We start from the raw sequence: 25,393 nt of genomic DNA on the forward strand, positions 1-25,393 counted from the left end.
AAAAATTACAAAGAATAGGTTGAAATGGATTTATGTTTTGGAAATAAAACATTACAATCCACATCAGGAGCATTTACATCAGTGAACCTGTCCTCCTAAAAAACATTGCTTTGACCTTACATAAAATTAATTATGTGGCTGCTCTATAGGCTATTGCCTCTTCACATAATGTAATGGCCTAACCACTGTGGCAAGTGAAGATCTTTGAGATTTTAACTGCTTAAGGCAATAAAGTTTGATTTATTTTACGTAACTGTATGCAGGATGAATTGTGGGGGTATGCCATCGGGATGAAAATGTAAATCCACTTTGATGCTAAAAGTCCCTATTGGCTATGGCATCTAAAGGGTTTAAATGCCAGGATATAAAGGGGTACTACACCCCTAGACATCTTATCCCCTATCCAAAGGATAGTGATTAGGATGTCTGATGGTGGGGGTCCCGCCGCTGGGGACCCCCCGCGATCTCGGCTGCGGCACCCCAGACATCAGGTGCAGGGAGCGAACTTTGCTCTGTGCCGGTCACGGCGATGCGGGGCAGAGGCTTGTGACGTCACGATCAGGCCCCGCTCGTAACGTCATGACTACGCCACTTCAATGCAAGTCTATGGGAGGGGGCATGACAGCCATGAAGTCCCCATCAATAGACTTGCTGTGACATCACGAGCGTGGTGTGGCCGTGATGAGCCTCCGGCACTGCACCCAATGCTCTGAACAAACACTGGGTGCAGCAGGTAGATCGCGGGGGACCCCTGCGATCAGACATCTCATCCCCTATCCTTTGGATAGGGGATAAGATGTCTAGGGGCAGAGTACCTCTTTAAGTTATCTCTATGGTACTACAACCATATTTACTTGGAAAAATCCTTTAAGATCCGATATGACTGAAGAGTTTTTCTCATTACTACTAAAGATCATGCACTAGGCCTCTCTAAAAAGAACCATGAAAGAGATTAACTGATTTGGAAAATAGTGTGGCACCATCAAAAAGAAATAGGGGAAGATTTATCAAAACCTATCCAGAGAAAAAAGTAGCTGAGTTGCCCATAGCAACCAATCAAATCACTTCTTCTATTTTTGAAAATGCTTTTGAAAAATAAAATAAGCGTTCTGATTGGTTGCTATGGGCAACTCAGCTACTTTCCCTCTGGACAGGTTTTGATAAATCTCCCCCATAGTTTTTATGGGTGACTTTCTAAAATCATAGACAATGTCGAATAAAATAAGGATCTAGATGGATCTTTATTCCTGCTGGCACAGAGGCGGCTTTATATTGCGTTCTGTTACTTGTACCAAAGGCTTCCTCTGGGATTCTATTCCAGGCATTTACTACCCACTCAATAAAGTTATACTTTCTGACTTTCTGAACTCTTTCTATTTCTACACTCAAGTGCCACAGTGTGATTCCCCCTCCTCTCCCTTTGAAGAAAGGCTGTCCTCCTGAACTTTGTTAAGGGCCGTTAATGTAGTTTGTGTAGTACTGACATCCCTGGGGTCCAGAACGGTATATGTGAAAATGTGTCGACCACAAAAAAAGATTGTCTAGGTCGTGCCGCTAAAAATTCTATTGGGAACAAGATCAAAATGTGTAAAAGGGATGGATACATTGGGTTAAAGGGTAACAGAACTAGTAGCACTTGTTTATTGTAATGATGGGGCACCACAGCTTTGGCATGGTACATCGGGAAGCCTGATAGAGTTTTATACTGGAAATGAAATGTAAATATCAGAAGTCATAAATGGGTTTGTATAATAGATCATAGCATATTATACTGACTTCTGAATTCTAAGAAAAAATAGTCTAGAATACAGATAGAGTTGATAGTTTTCTTAGCATTTGTGATACTGGTACCATACAGATTATAGCTTATTGCTTGGGGTCCTAGCAGGGAGACCCCTTATGATTAGCTTCTCATTGCTTGCCATGCATATAAGAATATACAGTGGTCCTTCAACATACGATGGTAATCTGTTCCAAACAGACCATTGTTTGTTGAAACCATCGTATGTTGAGGGATCCGTGCAATGTAAAGTATATGCCAGTGGTCTACAACCTGCGGACCTCCAGATGTTGCAAAACTACAACACCCAGCATGCCCGGACAGCCGTTGGCTGTCCGGGCATGCTGAGAGTTGTAGTTTTGCAACATTTGGAGGTCTGCAGGTTGAAGACCACTGGCATAGGAAGTTGTACTCACCTGTCCCCGCCGCTCCGGACAGTCACCGCTCATCACCGCTGCCCTGGTGTCGCATTCCATCGCTGTCGCCGCGTCCCCGGGTGTTCCCGACGCTCTGGAAAGGCCTCTGCTTCCCCAGTATCCTCGCTCTACATCGCCGCCATCACGTCGCTACACACGCCGCTCCTATTGGATGACGGGACGGCGTGCGCAGCGACGTGATGACGACGGTGGAGAGCGCCGACCATGCAGGGGATCCCGAAGAGGACACGCCGGAGCCCCGAGGACAGGTAAGTGATCGTCAGCGGACCACACTGGGCACCGTAAACTGCTATCCGGTGGCAGCTGAAGCAGTCAGCGCTGCCGGATAGCCCTTTATGCGATGGCCCCGACATAAGAAAAAAGCATCGTATGTTGATGCTGCCTTCAAAATGCGATGGCCTCTGAGAGGCCATCGCATGTTGAAATTATTGTATGTCAGGGCCATCGTAGGTCGGGGGGTCACTGTATATATATATTCACACACCACTTCTTCTAGAGTGGAGCAGTGGTCAGGATCCTAGGCAATGAGCTAGGGGGAGGAAAGGAGCAGGAATATAAGGAGAAGGAGGTAAAAAGGCTAAATGAATGTATTTGTACACTACCTTTAAGTATAAATAGTACAGAATGCAGAGCTATTCTGTCAAAGAGTAACGGGAACATAACAAAAAAAAGAAGTAACGCAAATGGGGACGCTACTATATTTTTATATATATATATATATATATATATATATATATATATATCTTGTTTGTTATGTTTCTCCAAGACTTTACAATGAATAACTATGTAACCATTATTTACTGCTAAATAGTGCCAGGCATTGACCATTCTTCCTAACTTAACCTTGTGGGACAGAAAAAGGGAAAATGATAAAGAATAAAAAATAACAAAAAAACAGCTCACTCTGAATTTTCGTATATATGACAACGATGACATGATGAAATAACTGTAACATTACACACTATTATACAGGCCGTGCTCTCACTACTTTACATTGTAACAGAGGGTAATTTCTTCAGTGTTGTCACATGAAAAGATATAGTAAAATATTTACAAATATGTGAGGGGTGGACTCACTAATGTGGGTACTGTATACACACATACATTGAGTTTTATATATATATATATATATATATATATATATATATATATATATATATATTTAGATTAAGATTTAAGAACTATACAATTAATGGTCAGGTACCTTAGAATATGGCAGTTTCCTGACCCATTCTTGGCCCGTCCAAGCATAGAGCGTGTGCCCCATAATATATATATACATCAAGCTGAATACATTTTTATACGATATACACTAAGGCAGCCTGGATTTCCAGTCACATACCAGGGCCGATAAGAGTTAATAGTTGCAGCCATGCCATTCAAGTACCATGTCACTTAATCACGTTATGACAACCACTTTGTAAGTCTCTCAAGAATCTGTTTCCACAGTTACCAAGTACTAGAAAGTCGAATTCCCACCGTTTGAGAGGCCGGGCACGTTAACATTTCATATCTTGTTTTCCTCTTGAGTAAGACTGATATCTATGTCTATTACAGATTAGGACCGGTTCTGCGATGGACCTTCTGCACCGTAAGTCCTGGGGTTAAAGTGGATTTAGGACCCTGATTGCCTTTAGGGCTGAAATACCCATGGTCAGTTTGACCTATCTTCATTCTGAGTTCTAATCCTGAGAAAATACCATTTTGTTTAGTTTTTTATTAAATTTATTGTTTTCCAAAAGCCAAAATCTGCAGCTATCTATAAAGATGAACATCTGCCGCCAGCGCTTGTTATAGACCGCACTAATTATATCTATGGCAATTTTACAGTTTGACCATAAATTGTAAAATTAAAGATTTTTACTGAATTGTAGATTTATAGATCTGTTTAAATGCCACTCCTCACCGGGGGAGCAGTGTTAGCACTGAGCTAAGGATTCGGGGAGGTCAAGCAGAGAGCTTGGTATTTTGAAGTGTATAGTTTGTTTGATTATGTATTGTATATGACATTGTTAATAACTGCAGCTATCAATACGCAATGACATTATTTTCTCCTCTTCTAGGAATAATATAATTTAACCGCTTAGTGCCAAGGTGTACTACATCGGCAATCCATATACGTGTATCTGAAGGGTATACGTTAACATAGTTATGACAAAGTATGCTCCTTGAAATTGGATAATGAACATTATGGCAGCAGGTATCACCATCTCCTGTGGATGTCACCTCCTTTACATGGACAGAGGTGTCAACAGAGAACACTGTGGTCAGACAGAAAAAAACAACTCAACTTCCTCTGGAGCATACAGCAGCTGATAAGTACTGGAAGGATTAAGATTTTTTTATATAGAAGTAATTTACTAATCTGTTTAACTTTCTGGCACCAGTTGACTTAAAAAAAAATGTTTTCCACCTGAGTTCCCCTTTAAGACAACACTTTCTTCCAGGCAGACTATGAGTGTTCTCCTTATGACATTTTCTTTTTAACTCCTAGAATACCTCATATTCACATGAAAATAATGAAGAAATCATTATATTATTGCTTTGTAATATATACAGAAGGTGTTGGTGCAATCGTATAGCATGGTCACAGTCCTGTATTGATCAAATCTGCACATACAGACACCAGATGATCACACATCCATCTCCATCTAGCGGGGTTTGTTATCATGCAGGTCAGGCCTCCTGAAGGCCGATGCAATCATTTCTGCCGCTTTCTGATGTTAACCTTCAAAGTCCTTCAATACCACATGTATACCTAGCAATCATCATATACACCGATTAGCCATAACATTAAAACCATTGACAGGTGAGGTGAAAAACATTGATTTTGATCTGGTGACAATGGCTCCTGTCACGGTTGGGACACGAAAGGCAGCAAGTGACTGTCAGTTCTTGAAGTAGATGTATTGTAAGCAGAAAAATGGGCAAGAGTAAGGACCTAAGTGACTTTGACAGTGGCTAAATTGTGATGACTAGATAACGGAGTCAAAGCATCAACTACACAACTCCAACCAGGCAGGTCTTGTGGGCTTCTTCTGGCATGCAGGTGGTAAGTACCAACTAAAAGTTGTCAAAGTAATGAGAACCAGTAAATATAAAAGGGGGTCATGGGTGCCTGATGCTTATAGAAAGTCAATGCTAACTTAACAGGGACGTGAAGTCACGGCCATGCCCCCTAGTGACATCACGCCACGCCCTTCCATTCATGTCTATGGGAGGGGGCGTGACGGCTGTCACCCCCCCTCCCATAGACATGAATGGAGGGTGTGGTGTGACGTCACTAGGGGGCGTGACCGTGACGTCTCATCCCCACCTCAGAGGCAGTGCCCGGTGCAGAATGCCGTGGCCTGCACCGAGATCACGGGGGTCCCCAGCGGCGGGACCCCTGCAATCATATATCTTTGGATAGGGGATAAGATGTATAAAGCCGGAATAACCCTTTAAATGGTCACTGTACTCATGCTGACCCCTGTCCATCGCTGAAAGTGCCTACAATTGGCCTGAGAGAACTGGATCATGGAGCAACGGAGGAAGGTGGTCTGGTGTAATGAATCACATCGTATTTTCCATCATGTTGACAGCTGGTGCATTTGCATTGCTTAGGGCTGGTTCACATCACATTTTCTCCCATAAGGGAGCGCATACGGCAGGGGGGAGCTAAAACAGTAGGCTCATTTTTGCATGGTCAACCACGGTTTTAGGTCCGGTTGTAAAAGCGCATACGGCGCAAAAATGAGCCGACCGGACTGAACGTTTCACTCTGGCCGGCTCATTGACATGAATTACATAAGGGAGCGCATACGAAAGCATACGGGAGTGCGACGTTTTAGCTCCCCCTGCCGTATGCGCTCCCGTATGGGAGAAAACGTGATGTGAACCCAGCCTTACCTGGAGAAGAGATTGCATAAGGATGCACTATGGGAAGAGTACAAGACGGCAAAGACAGTGAGATGATATGAGCAATATTCTGCTGGGAAACCCTGTGTCCTAGCATTTACTAGGAAGCTACTTAGACATGTACCCTCTAGCTGAGCATTATGTTTCTTAAAGGGGTAGAATACTACAGCGGAAATTATTTTCTTTTTGAAACACAGTGCTCTCTGCTGACATCTCTGTCCATTTTAGGAACTGTACAGAACAGCATATGTTTGCTATGGGGATTTCCTTTTACTCAGGACAGTTCCTAAAATGGACAGAGATGTCAGCAGAGAGCACTGTGCTCATGATTTCTCTGTGTTTCAAACGGAAAAGACTTTCCACTGTAGTATTCAGCAGCTAATAAGTACAGGAAGAATTAAGATTTTTTAATAGAAGTAATTTACAAATCTGTTTAACTTTCTGGCACCAGTTGATTTAAAAAAAAAGAAAAAAGTTATTCACCGGAGTACCCCTTTAAAGGCAGTGGCTTCCATTAGCTGGATAATACCCCAGCCACACTGCAGAAATTGCTCAGAGGGGAACATGACAAAAAATTTAAGGTGTTGACTTGATTTTAATATGATCGAGCGTCTAGTCTGATCAACTGAGGCCCCACTTCATACCTTATTGGACGTAAAGTGGTACTCTGCTGCTACACATCTTATCCCTTATACAAAGAATGGGGGAAACTATGTCTGAACACGAGGGTCCCTCCACAGCACCCGACGTTCTGAACAAACACCAGGATCCAGTGGCAGTGGTTGTGACATCATGCCACCCCACCCCATTCATCTCTATAGGAGGGGGCGTAACATTACATCACGACCACTGCCGCTGGAACCCAGAGGGACCCCCGCGATCAGACATCTTATCAGACATCCAGATACCACAGGGTACCCTTCAGAGATCTCGCACAGTCCATGCCTTCACATAAGTACAAAAGGTAGTAATATTGTAACTGGCAGTCTAATGGTCATATTAGATATTACTGACCTAGACCGCCAGTAAAATGATGTAAAATGAATCTAGAATAACAGAATCTCTACGCTACATCTGAATACCATCTAATAAGGGCATTTGTTACAATCACATTATACTAGGAAATTACTTGTTGACATATAGTTAAGTTCCAATAAAAAATTCTCAATTGGAAACAGAGGTTGAGGTCATTTTTACCACCTATCTTGGCGCAGCTGACTAAACAAGCTGCCCACTTCACGATATAACTTGTCACTATTACTACAGAAACATGCAGCCTACGGTATATTTCAATGACTGTATTCAGCATCGAGCCATTAAACCTAATTATATATAAGCAAGCCGTGCCAGATGACCGATGAGTCAGGTTTTTCTGAGGTTTCACTTTTCTTCACTTTTTATGTCTGTGGGTATCTGCGAAAATTAAATCCTGCTAGAAAAAAGATATGTTGGTGGATTTTTCAGCCAACCTAAGCTGTGATTCTTAAAAGGCATAGCTACAAAAACATTAAATGTTCTACACTTCCTAGTTATTTTACTTAAAGTGGTATTCTGCCCCTCAACATCTTTTCCCCTATCCAAAGGATAGGGGATAAGATATCTGATCGTTGGGGACCCCTGCGATTTAGGCTGCGGCACCCTAAACATCCGATGCATGGAGCGAACTTCTCTCCGTGTCAGATGACTGGCGATGCGGGGCAAAGGCTTGTGATGTCATGGCCACACCCCCTCAATGCAAGTCTATGGGAGGGGGTGTGGCAGCCGCCAAGCCCACTCCCATAGACTTGCCTTGAGGGGGAGTGGTCGTGACGTCACGAGACTCCGATGCTGCACCGATGCTCTAAATGAAGGCCAGGTGCTGCAGGGAGATTGCGGGGGTCCCCAGCGGCAGGACCCCCGCAATCAGACATCTCATCCCCTTTCCTTTGGATAGGGGATAAGATGTCTAGGGGCGAAGTACCCCTTTAAGGATTTACAAAGAGGAAAAGAATCCCATGATGTTTCTTCAAGATGCGGCTTTCTTCTAGAATCTAGTGCACACCCCACCTTCCCAATGAGATAGATTGAGACATCATCCCATCTCTATTAATGTTCTGCAGAGTCACCTGTATGTCAGGAGAGGAGGGAGAGGCCAACCTTAAAGGGGTACTCCGGCGCTTAGACATCTTATCCCCTATCCAAAGGATAGGGGATAAGATGCCTGATCGCGGGGGTCCCGCCGCTGGGGACCCCCATGATCTTGCACGCCGCACCCTGTTAGAATCAGCCCTGATCACAGGGCCGGAGCGTTGTGACGTCAAGGCTCCGCCATGTGTGACGTCATGCTCCGCCCCCCTCAATGCAAGCCTATGGGAGGGGACGCTCCGGGGGCTGATTCTAACGGGGTGCGGCGTGCAAGATCCCGGGGTCCCCAGCGGCAGGACCCCGGCGATCGTGCATCTTATCCCCTATCCTTTGGATAGGGGATAAGATGTTTAAGCGCCGGAGTACCCCTTTTAAAAAGATGCTCTGCAGGAAACAGAATGATACATAGTTATCCTGTTAGTGAGCATTGTGTATTTTGAGGGTTGTGCTTATCCTCTAGATTTACAGGAACATTCTGAACTTTTATTGAGATTTTTGTTGTGTTGTACACCTCAACCCCAATGCATGGTTTATACTATACTGTACAGGTTTCACATGGATGCTTCAACGGGGGAATCAAACTAAGTGGGCAACATGATAGGAGAACATTGAAGAGTGAAGAAATGGTTTTATGGATTGCTGAGGCACGAGCCGTTCTCCAAGGGTGAAGCTTTGTCACAGATGAGCAGAGTAAGGGTCTATTCATATGGCAGAATTTCCGCTTGCAGAATTCCGCCTCAAGTTAAAGCCCATAGACTTCTATGGCATTCTGCACTCCCATTCACTCTGAATTTGTGAACGGTTGTCAACCAACTGCACCACTCTTCCTCTGCACAGGTTATAATAAATCTCCCCCTATATGCCAAAAAGAATGCAACAAAGAGAATATAGAAATTGTTTGCTGCTCCATTGTTTTTCATGTGCTCTGCACTCATTCCAGGGTTTGTAACTGGTGGCTTATCAACACTGTACATCCAACACATTTTTTTGTTTTTGCCTTAAAAAAAACATTTTTTAAATCAACTGGCTCCAGAAAGTTAAACAGATTTGTAAATTACTTTGATTAAAAAACCTAAATCCTTCCAGTACTTATCAACTGCTGAAGTTGAGTTGTTCTTTTCTGTCTGACCACGGTGCTCTCTGCTGACACCTCTGTCTGTCTCAGGAACTGTGCCGAGTAGGAACAAATCCCCATAGCAAACCAATCCTCCTCTGGACAGTTCCTGAGACAGACAGAAGTGTCAGCAAAGAGCACTGTTGTCAGACAGAAAAGAACAACTCAACTTCAGCAGCTGATAAATACTGGAAGGATTAAGATTTTTTTAATAGAAGTAATTTACAAATCTGTTTAACTTTCTGGAGCCAGTTGATATGTTTTTTCATGGCATACCGCTTTAAAACTGAAGTTGTGGTTTTGTCTATTTTTCTAAGGTTACTACTTATAAACCTCTCCTCTGAATAAGTCCGCAGGGGTCTGACTTACGACACCCCTAGTAATCAGCTGTTAGAAGGTGCGGCGGTGCTGGTGCATGCACCGCAGCATCTTCCATGTTTACCTACACTTGTCCTTGCAGTCACTGTAAAATATGTAGCGACGATGTAAAATATCCTTGCACTATTATTAAAACTACAGAGATTACAGGTAACACTAAAGAGGCTGCAGGGCCATCAGTATGAGATCATTGGTGGTCTGACTCCTGGCACCCCCTTTCAACCAATAATAATGACTTATGTGGAGGTGAGGCCTTTAATTATTACAGGCTGGATAATCCCATGAAATTGCCCATAATTGGATTTTTATAAATTTCCGTACATCTCTGCTGAAATTGTGGCGCTATATAAGCTGCAGGACAAAATACAGAGGAAAACTTCTGTAGAAGAAGTTTTTGCCGCCAAGAGACAGCCTTTTATCTGTCACGCTGATCAGTTTTATTTTTGTGGTTTCTTATTACCGTATATACTCAAGTATAAGCCGAGTTTTTCAGCACAATTTTTCGTGCTGAAAACGTCCCCCTCGGCTTAAACTCAAGTGAACTCTCTGCCTGTCAATCCCTTCTTAGTGGTCTTCAACCTGCGGACCTTCAGATGTTGCAAAACTACAACTCCCAGCATGCCCGGACAGCCGATGGCTGTCCGGACATGCTGGGAGTTGTAGTTTTGAAACATCTGGAGGTCCGCAGGGTGAAAACCACTGTGGCCTTCGTCATCATTAAGACGCCCCTTTAGTTTTCTACTCACCTCCCCTCGGTGGGAAGGAAGGGTGAGCTGGTCCGGGCCATCTATGCTGCAGGGACCGTCCGGTGGGGAGGGTTAGTTGTTCCGGGCTGCCATCTTCACTGGGAGGCCCTCTTCTCCAGGCCGGCCCTGGACTAGTGACGTTGCATTGACGACGACGCACAGGGACATCTGTCCCTGCGCAGGAACGTCCCTGTGTGTCGTTGTCAAGACGGTCTTCAACCTGCGGACTTCCAGGTGTTTCAAAACTACAACTCCCAGCATGCCCGGACAGCCGACGGCTGTCTGGGCATGCTGGGAGTTGTAGTTTTGCAACATCTGGAGGTTCGCAGGTTGAAGACCACTGATGAAGGGATTGATAGGCGGTGATGATGAAGGGGGGGGATGATGACAGGCGGTGATGATGACAGGCGGTGATGATGACAGGCGGTGATGATGAAGCGGGGGGATGATGACAGGGTGATGATGAAGGGGGGGATGATGAAAGGGTGATGATGACACGTGGTGATGATGAAGAGGGGGGATGATGACAGGGTGATGATGAAGGGGGGGATGATGACAGGGGGATGATGACACGCTGTGATGATGAAGCGGGGGGATGATGAAAGGGTGATGATGACACGCGGTGATGATGAAGAGGGGGGATGATGACAGGGTGATGATGAAGGGGGGGGATGATGACAGGGGGATGATGACACGCTGTGATGATGAAGCGGGGGGATGATGACAGGGTGATGATGAAGGGGGGGATGATGACAGGGGGATGATGACACGCGGTGATGATGAAGCGGGGGGATGATGACAGGGTGATGATGAAGGGGGGGATGATGACAGGGGGATGATGACGGGGGTATTAATGACGGGGGTCTGGATGATGACATGGGGGGATGATGTATTTCCCACCCTAGGCTTATAGTCGAGTCAATAACTTTTCCTGGGTTTTTGGGGTGAAATTAGGGGCCTCGGCTTATATTAGGGTCGGCTTAAACTCAAGTATATAAGGTATAAGCTCTTAGACCTTGAGGTTACCTTATGTTTCTTTATCCTTCAACTAAATCATTGTTGCTTTCATGTAGCAGCAAAATAGTAATACAATATCTTGTCTGGCCTGAGACGATGATACTGACGCCTCAGTGAACAGTGTAGTACGACGCTTACTATGTCCAGAATGAGATGATGCCTCCTGGCGAGAAAGGAAGGTTGAGTCATGTGGTATACTTTGTGTGTATCGACTGGAATGCTCCATAGAGGGCTTGAAATGGCTTCGCAATTACAAGGTTCTCTATAAAAACAGCCTTTTATTCTGCAGCGGTTTTAGCATCCTCAGAGTTAACCTGCAATGAGCTCGCTCAAGTCCCAAAGTAATAATAATGCCATTAATATTACATGAAAGCCGTGGTGTAACCTTTTGGGACAGAAGAAGAAAAGATGGCCCTGGTGTTATGTTCGATGGCAAATTTGTAAATTCATTTCCCTGCTAAATGTACAAAGCTATGAAAGGAGGTCAGGAGGGGCTACCGGAGAGATAATAAATGTATTTCATTGTGGAACACCAGACAGCCTCTTAACATCTGCAGGGGAACAAGCTTTTCTTTTATTTCCCCTCTCACAAATTGTCAGAAATAAAATTATCAGCAAAGCTGAAATTGGCCTATGGGGCTGATATAAACTACCGGAGACAAAAACACGGACAAACGTGCACAGTACAGACCCGGCATAGTATATTATACTATCCCGCTACCAGCAGATAACACCCGCCATAACTAAATTATACATTAACATAACACATTCTTATATAGAGTAGACTGCGCTAGCAGAACCAGCAGCTGCTTCATTAATAACAAGGACATGAGGCTGACACCACCACCCAAGAAGGTTTACGGCTAGAAGTGGCCCACGTTGAGTTTTGCCAATTGGCAAATCAGTCTGTGAATCATTGGCCATCACAATGCACCGCCAACATCTGGGAATCGGAAATTATCCAAAATTTCGCTTTTGTTTAATCCTGTTTTTTTTATATATATATCTAAATAGGTCCAAAATGTTACTGTAAATATCTTAAATCTTAGCAGGCCAAATATATATATATATATATATATATATATATATATATATATATATATATATATATATATAGACTTAAAGGGGCATTCCACTAGAAAACTTTTTTTTTTAAGTCAACTGATGCCAGAATGTTATTTCCTCTCCAACAAGGATTAGAAAGGAAAAACTGGGCAACGTCGGGTACTCAGCTAGTATATATATATATATATATATATATATATATATATATATATAGACTTAAAGGGGCATTCCACTGGAAAACATTTTTTTTTTTTAAATCAACTGATGCCAGCAGAACATTAAATAGATTTGTAAACTACCGGTACTTCTATTTAAAAATCTTAACCCTTCCAGTACTTAAGAGGAAGTTCTTTTCTTTTTGAATTTCCTTTCTGTCGGACCACAGTGCTCTCTGCTGACTCCTCTGTCCATTTCAGGAACTGTCCAGAGCAGGAGAGGTTTTCTATGGGGATTTTCTCCTGCTCTGGACAGTTCTTAAAATAAACAGAGGTGTCAGTAGAGAGCACTGTGATCAGACAGAAATACAATTCAAAAAGAAAAGAACTTCCTGCGAAGCATATAGCAGCTGATAAGTACTGGAAGGATAAAGATTTTTAAATAGAAGTCATTTACAAATCTGTTTAACTTTCTGGCACCAGTTGATTTAAAAAAAATAAAAAAAATAAAAAAATTTCCAGCGGAGCAACCCTTTAATATATAGAAGTTGTATGTCTTTAGCATTTGACCCCATAAGAAAAATGAAGATGAGACAGTACAATGAAACATATAAAAGAAAGTGAGTGCGTAAGAATATTCCTCATACTCACTGGTACACATTGCCTCTGGTGGATCGCTATCTGCCCTATAATATCCGTTGCGGCACACACAGATGGGCGAGGCCTCGGCAGTAGAACGACTGTTGGTAGGACAGGGTGCGCATATTCCCAGGCCCTGGTTAGCTTTAAACATGCCGGCGGGACAGGCTGGAAGATAAAGAAAGAACAAAACATTGCATTACATAGGGACGTAATGACGTACGGCAGGAATCATGAGACATTTTCCAAGTGTCACCACGTCTAGATGACAACCCGAAGGTCAGGGAAAGTCAGACTGTTGTGTCTGAAGGCAGATAACCAGTCAGTCAGACGGCTGCCTCCATTCAATGTCAGATCTGGAATCGAGGCAGGTGGATCTGACAGACGGCAGTCAGGGATATGTTTGCTCGCGTCCCTATTGATTTCCGATTTACTGACTGTGTCAACACTTTAACATGTTCGGCGACTCAGTAGATATGTCTTCTAATGTACAAAGCAGAATCTGTTGCAACCCTTACACTATGCATTGACCTACAAGTACCATGCAAGTACCTACCTTATACGTCTCCATAGCTGAGATACATAATACATAACCATCAGAAGTATTTTTCTAATGCTTCATGGCAACGTATAGACGTAGCAGTTAGAGATGAGCGAACTTACAGTAAATTCGATTCGTCACAAACTTCTCGGCTCGGCAGTTGATGACTTATCCTGCGTATATTATTTCAGCCTTCAGGTGCTCCGGTGGGCTGGAGAAGGTGGATACAGTCCTAGGAAAGAGTCTCCTAGGACTGTATCCACCTTTTCCAGCCCACGGGAGCACCTGAAAGCTGAACTAATTTATGCAGGAAAAGCCATCAACTGCCGAGCCGAGAAGTTCATGACGAATCGAATTTACTGTAAGTTCGCTCATCTCTAGTAGCAGCAGCAAAAGCAGCTTAGAGCTAAAATCATAAAAGAATAAACAGCACTTCCTACATTTAGTGATGCTATGTGGAAAGGGTTTCCAGCCTGCGGCCCTCCAGCTGCGGCAAAACTACAACTCCCAGCATGCCCGGACAGCCGTTGGCTGTCCGGGCATGCTGGGAGTTGTAGTTTTGCAACAGCTGGAGGGCTGCAGGTTGGACACCACAGCTATATGGCCATTTTGTATTTCATACTACTACTAGTAGTTGTATTAGAAATAGAAGAAAGAAGCATAGTAGTAAGAGCATGTAGGCATTGTATCTATAGTTTCCTGAACAGTAAAAGTCTTGGTTACATTTTATTCTTTAAAAAAAAAAAAAATACATGGCTGACATTTGCTCAATCTTCCTTCCTAAACCTTGTGGGAGAGGGAAAAAAAACTATGATATAGAAATTTTTTTTTTAATTATAAAAAATAATAATAAAATAAAAACAATAAAAAATACTGTATTTCATTACCTGTTTACAACATTTTTGCCATTTTTCTTTACAGATTGGGAAGGTTTAAACAGAACAAGCATCTTGTGTGCCACCCAGCTTTTCCACTCTCATGAAGCCCCAGAAGTGATACTAATCAGCCCTTTCATGTCCTCTCTCTGCCTCCATACTGATATTTTCTCTTTCCCCTTACTCTTCTCTCAGCCCTCAATAAATCTTATCTCCTTCACCTGCCCCATCCCCTCTCCCTGCCCCACATTAACTTTTCTGCCTGCCGGATAACTGCATCATACTTTATCATGATGTTGGCCCGACGACAGGATGTTTAAAACTACTGGGCAATCTCTGCAGCCCAGAAATAACAAACACAATCAGGGGTTGTAGTGTAAGTCTGGTTGATTTGCATGGGACTTCCAGTACATCTCCTGATCTCGTTACTCACAGGCTGAGGAGATTGACCAGGAGTTTTAAACATCTTGTTGCCAGACCAACGTCATTGTAAAGTATGATTTAACTGTCTGGGCTTCACTGTTTTACTGACGGGCTGTGGATATTATTGGTATTGGGACATCCCTAAACTCTACTTTATTTCAATATTTTCAATTGACATATAAGAAACAAGACTACCAAGTTTAAAGGGGTATTCCAGGATTTTTTTTTATTTCACTATGCTACAGGTGCTGTAAAGTTAGTGTAGTTCATAATATAGTGTCTGTACCTGTGTGTGACGGTTTTCTCAAAATTCTTATGTGATTTTCACCCCAATATTTATTTTTAACAGCATACAAAATGACTGTTGTCTCAGATTTTTCCCAGGTTGCAATGCGGCCGATACCTGACTCACTAGTCAGCTGATGACAGGGAGCCTGTCTGCTTCAGTGGGTGGAGTGATCGCTTGGTGGGAGAGAGATCATTCTGCAACTAATGCAACAGCTGTAGGCACCCTGATTGAAAACCACAGGTCTTTTGAATGGATGCAGCTCATTTATGTTTCAATGGGTGGGGTGACAGGAAATACCAGTTCACAAAAAACTAGCCACAGTGTTATAGTAATCTCATGACATAACCATTTAGCCCTAAAACAAGTGCAGATCCTTCCTAAGCATGTCCATTACTGTCTGACAGGTACATACTAAAATCACCTTATGGTGGATAACCCCTTTAATCAAAACATACCCATATATACACATGTATACACACATACGTTGATAACATATGTGGATTTGCCTTGAAATTTATCATAATGTTCCATCTCCTAAAACTCCAAGACTCCTCCAGTATTTTTTACAATTCTTCATCTAGTGCCAACATATTACAAGAAGCGCTACAGGTGATGTATTTGCTCAAATTCTGGAAGTCAGCAGTATAAGTTAAAAAAGAAATCAGAAGATTCGATAGGAAGCATATAGGAAGATATTTTGGATTTATGAGAAAACCAAAAGGGATCCATTGGAGGACAGGGACAATACTCAGAATTCATTTAGCTTGTGACGCCTTCAGAATTGAACCGGTGGCCCTCGCGCTGGGTCACTGCAGATAATCATGTGACTCATAATGCTGCCTTATTCATAGTTCTTAAGAGAGTAACCTAAGAAAATGATACATGTTGGGGGTCAAATGGCACAAGCTAGGCTTTAATGAATCCAGTTTTTTTACAGTATAGGCTTGTCATTGGGAGTTGACCTTAGTGCACCACATGGCCACGAACAGACTTGAGAGTTGAGAAATAATAGTGGTTTTTAAAACGGAAATAAAGATCATAAATATAGAGGAGGGAATTTATCAAGAACTATGTGCCAGCTCTGTGATGTAAAAAAATATATATTTTGAGTTATGATTAATTCAGTATTAAAGGGGTACTCCGCTGCTCAGCATTTGGAACAAACTGTTCAGAATGCTTAGAGCCGGCGCCGGGAGCTCGTGACGTCATATCCCCGCCCCTCATGATGTCACGCCCCTCAATGCAAGTCTATGGGAGGGGGCGTGACGGAAGTCACGCCCCCTCCCATAGACTTGCATTGAGGGGGCGGGTGTGGCATCATGAGGGGGCGGGGATATGACGTCACGAGCTCCTGGCGCCGACTCCAGCATTCGGAACAGTTTGTTCCAAACGCTGAGCAGCGGAGTGCCTCTTTAAAGCAAAAATGTATGACATTTCTTTACACTCAACAACTTTGAAACGTAGTAAGAAAAGTCGGCAAGGTTCGATGGGAAGGGACAGGATCTCTACCAATCCAATACATTTTCTAAGTTTAAAGCCAGACAATGGAACATATTGTGGCTCAAATTTACCCCTGTCTAACAGGCATAGATTTCATTTTTTGACTTTAAGACAGACCAAAATGTGTTCAATGTGCTAAGAGTGGACATGGTCCAAAGAAGCCGAAGACCAGATCCTTCTTCGTCGCTATCTCACAGTATATAATTTCAAGTTATCGTAATTCCGGACCAAATATTAGAAAAATAAATGGAAGTTAATATAACCAGACAACACGTTTCAAGGATGTAGCACCCCTCTTCATCAGGTCCCTAACATAATACAGTAGGTTAAATAAAAGCAGGAATGTCTCTAAACTGGGGGTCAAGATAATGTAATTGGAGTAAACAAATGACATCACACATACAAAGGGATAACATTTAGTGCAATAAAATAGACTTTCACAAAGAGTCATTAGATCCATATTAAAATCATACAGCATACAATCAGACACAACTTCTAGGGGAAATGGTCATCACTTTCATGCCCCCTATAGCATGAATCATTGAGGCAGTGTTTGCTTATAGGGAGAGATCTATCAATCAAGGCCAGAAGAGCAGACATAGGCCTCCTGGGACCAGCCCGATGACATGTGGTTTAGGCAGCATGAAAATGATTACAAGTCCCCTTTTAGTTTTGACCAAATGTCTACAGATTTTACACAGGTAGCAGTAAAGTATAGGAAGATCACAGGTCTTAGGGGTATTTGATAAAGAGTGATGCAAAGTACATTTTTTGAAATGTTATCTACTTAGTAAAATGTATGGGTCACAAATATTCAGTTTACCTTAAAGGGGTACTAACGTGGAAAACTTTTTTTTTTTTTTAAATCAACTGGTGCCAGAAAGTTAAACAGATCTGTATATCACTTCTATTAAAAAATCTTAATCCTTCCAGTACTTTTTTGGGGCTGTATACTAAAGAGAAATCCAAAAAGAAATGCATTTCCTGTGATGTCCTGACCACAGTGCTCACTGCTGACCTCTGCTGTCCATTTAAGGAACTGTCCAGAGAAGCATATGTTTCCTATGGGGATTTTCTCCAGTTCCTAAAATGGACAGCAGAGGTCAGCAGAGAGCACTGTGGTCAGGACATCACAGGAAATGTATTTCTTTTTTGTATTTCTCTTTAGTATACAGCCCCTAAAAAGTACTGGAAGAATTAAGATTTTTTAATAGAAGTGATTTACATATCTGTTTAACTTTCTTGCACCAGTTGATTTAAAAAAAAAAAAAAAAGTTTTCCACGGTAGTACCCCTTTAATAATTCCAAAAAGATATGGCATTAAGACATTCATAAATATAATACACACTTGGCACTCAATTGCAGGTGAATTAGTGAATTTTTATTATGAGAGTCTAAAATGTATGTTTCGGTCCTTCCCGGACCTTCCTCAGAATTTTACAGGACTGGTGCGGACGGAGGTTTGGATAGGAAGACGGCCAAGTGCTGTGCTGTGTAGCAGCGTGTGCAGTGACCAAAGTCACACCGCCTTTGGTCACTGCACATGCTGCTACATACTCATCATTAAGACATTTATAAAATTGCACTTGCTACTTAAAAAGGGTGTCTCATTTGGGCAAATGAGAAGTTCGGAAACCTATTAGATAGAATCAGTCATCTAATCTTAGGGGGTCATGGGGATCTCATTGGCAATAATTCATCAGAAATGTTCATATCCAGGAATGGCCATTTATAAAAATCCAATGAGCAAACACCCAGTATCTATAAAACCAAATCAGTACCAACGGTTCTAGAATTTACCACGTTCTGTAGCCCCTTCCTTTATGGGTATGGGTAAGAGTCTAGAACATGTCAGAAAACAGGCTCGGCTTTTTTAAAGACTCAAGACAAATTATTTTTCGCAGTGTCACATACAATCATAAAGTCGCATCCATAATTTCTTCTGCCAAGTTTTTATGCTCATATTTCGTATTCTTGTAATTGGTATTTTGTTTTTTAAAAAAGCAGCGAAGCCTAAAAGCAGCCGTCGCTCCTGACACGGCAATCAATTTCTCTTCATCATCAACTAATATCCAGAAAGAAGCGGTGAGTGACAGGTTAAAGGGTTTCAATAAAGATTAGCAAGACCATATCTTCAAAAGGAAATTGCTTGAAAAAGAGGTTATTCTACCGGCTTCTATTAATTTCCTCTGCCCTGGTTACCTGAAGGAGTCTCATATCCTGACACAGAGGAGATGGGGAATGTGGCTTCGTTCCCTTATCCCAATCAGAAACACACAACCACTCAACACTTAACCCCATCAAGGTAGCCATAGCTCACCGCTCCGCAATCAGCCGCGCTCCCTATGCAAGGACACAAGGTGATCAATCTTACCACAGCTACGTTTGCTGGAAATGCATTAAAGTAGAAATTCACAGTTATCTAACTCCTCGTAAACCTTCACAAAGATATTGCTACACGGAAAAGTAATACAGTGTGGGGTACTCACTGAGCAGCACAGGAATAGTGCCACCTTTTATGAGCAAACAAAGTCAAACTAGAGCTGGAATTGAAGTATTACGGGTTTTAAAGAGATTTTATATCAGTAGCAGTGAACGTGCCATGTTATCGGGGCTCCCAACCTACTATTTGCTTCAAATAATACTTGTGAGACATTGGAACCAATGAGCCCCTCATGAACCCTGTGCCACCCTACAGCTGCGGCATTGTTCAGTGTCTGAAATAAAAGTTTTATTCAGACACCTGGACGAACTACACGTTTCAAGAGGTAGACGACACGAGTATTAGCCATGCCACGCAGAGCCGCGGCAGTGCTGGGTCCCCGTACAGGAGACCGCTGGGGGCCCTGTGGATAGGGGATAAGTTGTCTATGGCTGCAGTACTCCTTTAATACAAGCAAACACACTTCTTGTAAGACAGAAAAGCAACTAGACTTTGTTTGTTGTCCATTTGTTTCCGAATGTTATAATGTGGGTGCACTTTCATGCCACCCATGAGGCCAACATAAGCTGCAACCCCTTACTCCACTGTCCAATTGTAGCCATTAGATGGCCGATGTATATAGTGTATGGATGATTTTGGATATCCATGCAAGATCCACCTGACACTATAATGCCTGGACATAGTCCAGCCTAAGTCACATATTCATGGGCAAACCAGGCTGTAATTCTGAGCCCAACATAGGGACGGGCAATAAAAATATTTAAATAATACAAAACACATACCGTATTTTTCGCCCTATAGGACGCACCGACATATAAGATGCACCCTATTTTAAAGGTCCAAAATCTAGAAAAAAAAGATTCTGAACCCAACAGTGATCTTCAACCTTAGGACCTCCAGATGTTGCAAAACTACAACTCCCATCATGCCAGGACAGCCAACGGCTGTCCGGGCATGCTGGGAGTCGTAGTTTTGCAACATCTGGTGGTTCGCAGGTTGAAGACCACTGGTATAGGAGGTAATACTCACGTGTCCACGCTGACCTGTCACCGCTGCCCTGGATGTCGCTCCATCGCTGTCCCCGTGGTGTCCCCGACGCTCCGGACGTCTTCTTCCCCGGGATCCACGCTCTCCTTCGCCGTCATCACGTCGCTACGCACGCCGCTCCTATTGGATGATGGGACAGCGTGATGACATTGAAGGAGAGCGCCGGCCATGCAGGGGATGCCGGCACGGAGCAGACACCGAGGAGGCAGGTGAGGTCCCTCCCGGTGTCCTGTAAGCTGTTCGGGACGCCGCAATTTCCCGAACAGCCCGACTGAGCAGCCGGGTTAGTGTTATTTTCGCTTCAGATGCGGCGGTCAGCTTTGATCGCCGTGTCTGAAGGGTTAATACAGGGCATCACCGCGATCGGTGATGTCCTGTATTAGCCGCGGGTCCCGGCCGTTGATGGCCGCAAGTATTCGCCGTATAAGACGCACCAACTTTTCTCCCCCAGTTTTGGGGAAGAAAAAGTGCGTCTTATAAGGCGAAAAATACGGTAGGTAAAATGCAATTGAGTTGCATTGCACTGCAGAGTCTCATGGCAGCTGGATACACATGAGCAGACGAATGGAGACGGCTTACATTAAGGCAGAACTAGGACAGCATATAAGTCTTTTAGTAAGGCCGTATAAAATAATGACACATTCTACAGTTTTTGGTTAATCACTGTTCTGCTGTCTAAATGTCATCTTCAATGCTGTTATTTGCGAGGCTGCCTGTAAAAGGAGGCAGTTAGTGACAGTAAAATGATATGATGGAATAAAAAGGCAGAGCTGGAATATTAGAAAAGTACTTTATTTTCTAAAATTTACATCAGCTACATCCAGTAAATGTTTTACTATATGATCAGGCCGAGCATAACCAGAAACCATACACTAAATCACATGCGCATGAGGACATTCGGGACCGAGTCAGCAGGGGCTTAGATACAGTACCTCAGAAGTGTATTGTCCCTTGATATCCTTCTATAAGGAAAATCTGTATTACCAGCATTACTTGTTGCACAGGCTTGTAGTGTGGGTGACACTCATGACAATGATACTTACTAGTACAATGATACTTACAATGATACTTACTAGTACAATGATACTTACTAGTACAATTATACTCACAATGATACTTACTAGTACAATGACACTTACTAGTACAATGATACTTACAATGATACTTAATAGTACAATGACACTTACTAGTACAATGATACTTACTAGTACAATGATACTTACAATGATACTTACTAGTACAATGATACTTACAATGATACTTACAATGATACTTACTAGTACAATGATACTTACAATGATACTTACTAGTACAATGATACTTACAATGATACTTACTAGTACAATGACACTTACTAGTACAATGATACTTACTAGTAAAATGATACTTACAATGATACTTACTAGTACAATGATGCTTACAATGATACTTACTAGTACAATGATACTTACTATTACAATGATACTTACTAGTACAATGACGCTTACTAGTACAATGACACTTACTAGTACAATGATACTTACAATGATACTTACTAGTACAATGATACTAGTACAATGATACTTACTAGTAAAATGATACTTACAATGATACTTACAATGATACTTACAATGATACTTACTAGTACAATGATACTTACTAGTACAATGACACTTACTAGTACAATGACGCTTACTAGTACAATGACGCTTACTAGTACAATTATACTTCCTAGTACAATGATACTTACTAGTACAATGACACTAGTACAATGACACTTACTAGTAAAATGATACTTACAATGATACTTACTAGTACAATGATACTTACAATTATACTTACTAGTATCAAGCCTCTGTTCCGTGCCAATCCCAGTTTTTCTGTACATGTAAATGACCTGCTTGGTGCATGGGGCATCTTCCTATTAATGCCTCCTCCCCTGTGTTCAGCTTCTTCTGCTGCAGAATGGAGCTCCACTCTGTAGAGGCTCAGCACAGGGGAGGAGGCGTTAATTGGAAGATGGTGGCCGGACATCACCATGTACAGAGAGCCTGGGAACACCCCATAAACCAAGCAGATCATTTGCATGTACCAAAGAACTGGGATTGCTGTTAAACAGAGACACAGAGAGGTGACCAGTAAGTATTATAGTCATCAGAGTCACCCACATTACAAACCAGTACAACAGGCTAGTGCCATTGAACTGAAGACAGATTCCCTTTAAATGAGTTATCTGACATTGTACCTTACTCCCATTTAAGCTCAACCACAGCCCATGAACTGGCTCCTCTTCAGATCCAGGCACACTGTACCCTGATGTCATCATTTGGGGCCTGGTGGGTGATTGTACACACAATGTCCTTATGCAGGACAATGTCAAGAGTGCATCAGTGCCTGAACCTATAGAGAAAGGTCTGTAGTCTAAATATATTTCCCAATCTGGACTGAGCAAGATGCCAAAGATTCAGGAGAAGTTGTCATAGAGGTCACTTTTTTTAATCTAAATGGCTATTTTGGATGCGATAAGGATTAGAAGACCAAAAATCCTTGTGCTGCACAGTGTGGGCCGTGCTACATCACACCTATGGTAAGTAAACAGGGTCACACTAGAAGCCAAAAGTGGCAGCGACCACCACCCAGCATTCACATGAAATCCATGACTTTCGTGATTGTTGGGTTGCAGTGGGTCATAATGTGACCCTGTTTACTTACCTTAGTTGCAGTGCAGAACAATCCACATAGGGTTCAAGGTGATTTTGGTTGTGTAACCTATGTAGCAGCCAAAATCACTGTGTAGCCCAATCCTCATATAGTCCTTATTATGGAGTTGACTTACAGACATCCATTCTGACCAGTGAATAGTAAGATGACTCTAACATTAGTATCATTTGGTGTGCTTAGTGCACCGAACAGTCTGTATTGTGACACTGGTGTCTCCATCGCTGATATCATTAAAAGGGACAAATGAGAAACTACACTACTCCAATTATCTATAACGTGTAGTGGATTTTACATGTCAAGACAAGTAGACAAAGGACCATTCTGAACATAAAAGAACCCGAAAGAAACAATGTCTCAATTTTGTACAGCGGGGAAGGAAATGTGCAGCCTGGAGAGGACTGAGTGAGCAATTCTAATCTGTCATAAGACTCAGTTTTCAGAAACTCATTAAAATAACAGTAAAAGGAAACTTTAATTTTTTTGTCAGTATAAAAAAGGCCGTATTCTCTCTAGTGACAGAAAGGCGAAGCTCGGATAAGGCTTGTTTGTAGATTTCATATGACATTTACCTTTTACAAAAGTGTTAAAAAAAAACAGAGAACATAATAGCAAAGAAAACAGCTGAACTGGAAATAAATAAATCCCGGCTCTAATTAGTGGTACGGACGTGTTCACACTGAATTGTGTTCATTATAGATGTGTGGCGGGAGGTGGATAGAGCGATTGTCCTGCCAAACACACAAACACCATCACAATTAAGAACGATCAACTTGTAATAGTCATAATGGAGATGACCGCGAAATGAGTGAAGGCCAAATAAAAGGTGATTAGCGGCAATGGACAGGGAGATAGAGAACAGACATAGTAAATGAATTAGACAGAAACAAGTGAAAAAAATACTTAGAATGGACTATAATGATCATTTATTGATGGGAATTTTTGAGTATCTTTTAGGCCAAGTTCTGTTGAAATTCTGTTGCAGCAGAGTCCTATTGTTTTCATTGTTGATAAATAAAATTATTACCAGATGTTATTCCATTGAGTTTGATTGAACTCAATGGACTGGCGTAAAAATGCTGCAATGCTCAAAATGGAGCTTGCAAAAAATGAGCAACTTTTTTTATGCCACAAAACTGGCATGCAATCCTTAAATGGGTACTCCAGTGGAAAACTTTTTTTTTTCTTTAAATCAACTGGTGCCAGAAAGTTAAACAGATTTGTAAATTACTTCTATTAAAAAATCTTAATCCTTCCAATACTTTTTAGGGGCTATATACTACAGGAAATGCTTTACTTTTTGGATTCCTCTGATGTCATGACCACAGTGCCATCTGCTGACCTCTGATGTCCATTTTAGGAACTGTCCAGAACAGGGGAAAATCCCCATAGCAAACATATGCTGCTCAGGACAGTTCCTAAAATGGACAGTAGAGTCAGTAGAGAGCACTGTGGTCATGACATCAGAGAAATCTAAAAAATAAACCATTTCCTCTGATTCAACAGCTAATAAGTACTGGAAGGATTAAGATTTTTTAATAGAAGTAATTTACAAATCTTTTTAACTTTCTGGCACCAGTTGATTTAAAAAAAAAAAAAAAGTTTTACGCAGGAGTACCCCTTTAATAAATGTTACCTAATATTTACTAAATAAACACCATTTTTTTTAGCCAGAATTTGAGCTGTGTCTTTGGACATTTTACGCTTCAAGGGCCAAAAGGGCACCAAAATACTGTGTGAACAAAGCTTCACTGTAAGAGGTTGCCACAGGGAGCGGGGAAGGTTGTACACAGAAGCTCAGTTGGGAGAGCATGTATGGAGGGAAGGTCACATAAGTTGTAGATAGGAAGGGAAGCACACAAAAGGCATTTTAGAGGAAGAGAAGGGTAATTCACGAGTACAAGTTTAGAGATAAAGTTGAACACCCACAGCAAAATCAATACTCCTAAACACACTAACCTCACAACCAACATGCACTACCGGGAGTACACAACCACTTGAGAAGAGTCTACAACTAGGTGCAATGATAGAAAGAAGGAATTCCGGCACCAGCGACTTAGATGCAAAAAGGGTTTAATGATAATACAGCATGTATTATACACAAGTTACAAAGACGCGTTTCGGCAGCGATAGCCTTTCTCAATCGTGACACGATTGAGAAAGGCTATCACTGCCGAAACGCGTCTTTGTAACGTGTGTATAATACATGCTGTATTATCATTA

General features: G+C 42.2%; 1 protein-coding gene across 1 annotated transcript in view; it reads right to left on the bottom strand.

Annotated features, from left to right (window-relative positions):
• The window catches only part of EPHB1 (EPH receptor B1), a 324,736-nt gene that overhangs the window by 66,233 nt on the left and 233,110 nt on the right, over positions 1-25,393 (bottom strand). Inside the window, exon 6 of the mRNA XM_056564388.1 lies at positions 13,368-13,523. Coding sequence (XP_056420363.1) covers positions 13,368-13,523 — 156 coding nt within the window. The remainder of the gene's footprint in view (positions 1-13,367; positions 13,524-25,393) is intronic.

Source organism: Hyla sarda, chromosome 3 (assembly GCF_029499605.1).
Source record: "Hyla sarda isolate aHylSar1 chromosome 3, aHylSar1.hap1, whole genome shotgun sequence".
Lineage (NCBI taxonomy): Eukaryota > Metazoa > Chordata > Amphibia > Anura > Hylidae > Hyla > Hyla sarda.